At 38.9% G+C, this 3,254-nt stretch overlaps 1 protein-coding gene across 1 annotated transcript; it reads left to right on the top strand.

Annotated features, from left to right (window-relative positions):
- Window positions 1-1,038: 1,038 nt before the first annotated feature.
- On the top strand, window positions 1,039-1,525 carry LOC105315250 (26S proteasome non-ATPase regulatory subunit 10-like; the record flags this gene model as incomplete). Its single annotated transcript, XM_011409823.1, has 1 exon — window positions 1,039-1,525. A coding segment is annotated over exon 1 (487 nt), but the record flags the coding sequence as incomplete, so codon positions are not given.
- Between the last annotated feature and the right edge of the window lie 1,729 nt (window positions 1,526-3,254).

Below are 3,254 nucleotides of genomic sequence, written 5' to 3'. Positions count from 1 at the left end.
ATGGTCTCTAAGGGTAGACTTTGGTACCCCAAACTTCTGAGAAGCAGCTAAAACTGACGTTTTCTTCTCTTTAATAGCTGATATAGCAGCAATAAGGCCTTCTTTAGAGTAAGTCTGGGGTCTTTTTCTCTTATAATTTCTGACCATAGCCAACCATAGCCAACAGCCAAACAGCACGAGGACTCTATCTGACCACACCTAGTGCTGCACAGTCCAGCCCCTCCCCTTTGCATTGAGCAAGCAAAAAATAATGATAAAAACCTTAAAAGGTATTTGGTAAAACGATAAATCCCATAAAATTGTTTATAATGTTCCTGGATATATGCAAAAAATTGTTTTGAGTAGCCTCAGTACAAATAAACTAATCAAATTTACTGTAAACAGATTTTTTTGAATTGCTTTTTTTGGTCCGCGAGGAAAATCTGGTTAGTGTTAACTATCTATCTGATTGCATCACATCAAAAACTAATTTGAGCTCTGCTAGTGACCTAATTAAGCCATTAATGCATAAGAAAGTTGCCTTGAAGCCGAGTTTGAAGCTGAACTTTGGTCTTTTCAGAAAATTAACGAAATTACCCCATAACCGGAAATGCCCCGCCCTACGTTATATATATTTGTATGTCCACACTTACATTTCTTCTATACATGTTGTATTGGAGAAATAACAAGCCTTAGCAACCACCCGCCCACGCTCCTTTACGTGAGTGGGTGTGGTCACGGCTAACAAAATGGCGGCTTACACATGGGACAAAGTTAAGAGCTTTCTAACAGCAAGAGAACATAAAGATACTGTTTAAAAACTTCTCTAGAAGCATTTGAAGGTAGAGAGAACCTCTATAAGTCTTAATAATGACCAAGTTGTACTTGCAAAGTGGTGAAATCAATTATAGGAATATTTTTTACACTGTTACGCTTGTTTTGTAGATTGACTAATTAAATTCATGTCAGCAAGGAGTACACAATGAGTCGTGGTGCATGGTGGGCTAGCTGGTAACAACGCCAGGTCAATGAATCTAATTGACTGAGATGTCGACGAGGATGTCGAGCAAGAAGGTCACGAAGCTAGTGTCGTTAGAGGACAAGTGTTGGGATGCATTTGAGAATAAAGATTATGAAAAGGCTGTTTGCTTACTACCATTAGTGAAGAAACCAAAAGATTTGGCTAGGGGTATACTGGAGGTATATAATGCTAGTTTAATTCATTTGTCTTCACAAAATGGCTGGTTACATGTTACAAAAGACCTCATCACTAAATATCACTGTAATCCACACGAAAGAGATAGTAAGCGTCAGACTTGTTTTCATTATGCTGCAGCAAGTAATCATGTTCATCTGATGAGATATCTCATTGATGAGTGTCACTGTAATCCAATGGCTGTTGACAGGGATGGGTGGACACCTCTTCACCTTGCTGCTTACAGTGGTAAATCTGCTGCTGTTGAATATTTACTATCAACTGGTAAATGTGATCCATTGGCTAAAAGCAATGGTGGGGACACACCATTTAAACTAGCTAAGGGGAGAGGTAACACTGATACCCTTTCTGTCATGAAGAAGTTTGGTGATATAAAATCATCTCATCCAATTGATTCTTATGTTAATGTCCTCCTTGTGGGTAATCCTGGAGCTGGTAAAAGTACTCTTAGTCATGTCATCAATGACACAGCTAGTTTTACTCTTCTTGGTTCCTTTAGAAATGTTGGAGGGGTAGTGCCCTGTACTGCTGGCATCATTCCTCATAAACTACAACATAGGACACTGGGTAACATCATTCTTCATGATTTTGCTGGGCATTCCGAATACTACTCCAGTCACAGTGCTGTCATTGAGAATCTGTTACAAGGTTCTGGTGGTGTGTTCCTGATAGTAGTCAATATATTGGAGAAGGAACCAATCAAACAGCTTCATCAGTGGCTAACAGTTGTGAGAAATGAAGCACAGAAAGCTCTTAATCAATGCCATGTTATTGTAATAGTCAGTCATGTAGATGAGGTAAGTAATCCTGTTGAAAGGAGAAAAAGAAAGGAAGAAATACAGAATATTATTGTAAGGGAAAGGTGTGATAGTATCTTCTTAGATTGTCGTAAGCTTGGTGGGAGTGGTATGGATTCATTCTTTAATAAGTTGTCTAGTACCTGTGAGTCCATTCGTAGTACAAGTGGAAGGAATTTGAGTCTTTATTGTCACATGATGTATGGTCTACTGGAGGAAAGGAAAAAGAATATACTGACCCTATCTGGTGTAATGTCTGCTGGTAAAGACAGTGATGATTACTTTATACCAAATAAGAGAGAAGATGTCTTGGATGTTCTTCATTCGTTGCACTCAATTGGTTTGATCAATGTTCTTAAAAGTGAAGACAAGGTATGGGTTGTTGTGAATAAAGGTATACTACTAACTGAGGTGGATGGGATTCTCTTTGCTCCAGAGACATTTGAAGAACACGTTGACATTGCTAGCAATACTGGTATTGTTAGAGTGTCTGGTCTGACTAGACTCTTCTCTAAATATGATCCTGACATGTTGATTCGTTTTCTAAAGAACATGGAACTCTGTGAAGAAATTAATCCATCTTTCCTAAGAATGACAAACCTCCATCAGTTAGCAGTGGAAGAGGAGGAGGAGGGAGGGAGAGAAAGAAGAGGAGAAAGGTTGTTGCACTTTCCATGTCTTTTGTCTACTGATAGACCTGATGAGATGACTAGTCAAGTGTACCAGTTCGGTTGGTGTCTACAGTGTACTAGTAAACATCATTTCTTTCCTCCTCGATACTTCCACGTCCTCTCATTACGTCTTGCTTACAAAATGGCTCTACCTCAAGAAGATGACCAGTTAATGCGATGCTGTACATTTTGGAAGAATGGACTTTATTGGTCTAATAGTCATGGTGTAGGATCACTGGTAGAGATTGTGGACGAGAGCCAGTGTGTACTAGTAATGATGTCCTGTGAGAAAGGTTACAGAGACAATATGGTGTCTCTAAGAAGAGATGTGATAGGAAAGGTAATGAGTGTTTATAAAGAATCCTGTCCCAGTCTAGAGGTAAAAGAGTTAGTTATTGATCCTAAAGAACTAGCCTATCCTGTGAATACACCAAGAGAAAGGACAGTGTATAGTGTAAAAGATGTGATGTCTGCTATTGTCAAGAGGAAAGAGTTTTTAGTAAATGCTACTGGTACTAGATGTACAAGATTGAAGGAGATCCTAACTGATGAATCATTATCAGATATTAGCAACTTGTCACTATTAGGAGG

This window comes from Amphimedon queenslandica, unplaced genomic scaffold (assembly GCF_000090795.2).
Source record: "Amphimedon queenslandica unplaced genomic scaffold, v1.1 AMPQUscaffold_11244, whole genome shotgun sequence".
NCBI classification, from domain to species: Eukaryota; Metazoa; Porifera; class Demospongiae; order Haplosclerida; family Niphatidae; genus Amphimedon; species Amphimedon queenslandica.
Note: the sequence above shows the minus strand (reverse complement) of the source record. Positions and strands in the feature narration are given on the sequence as shown.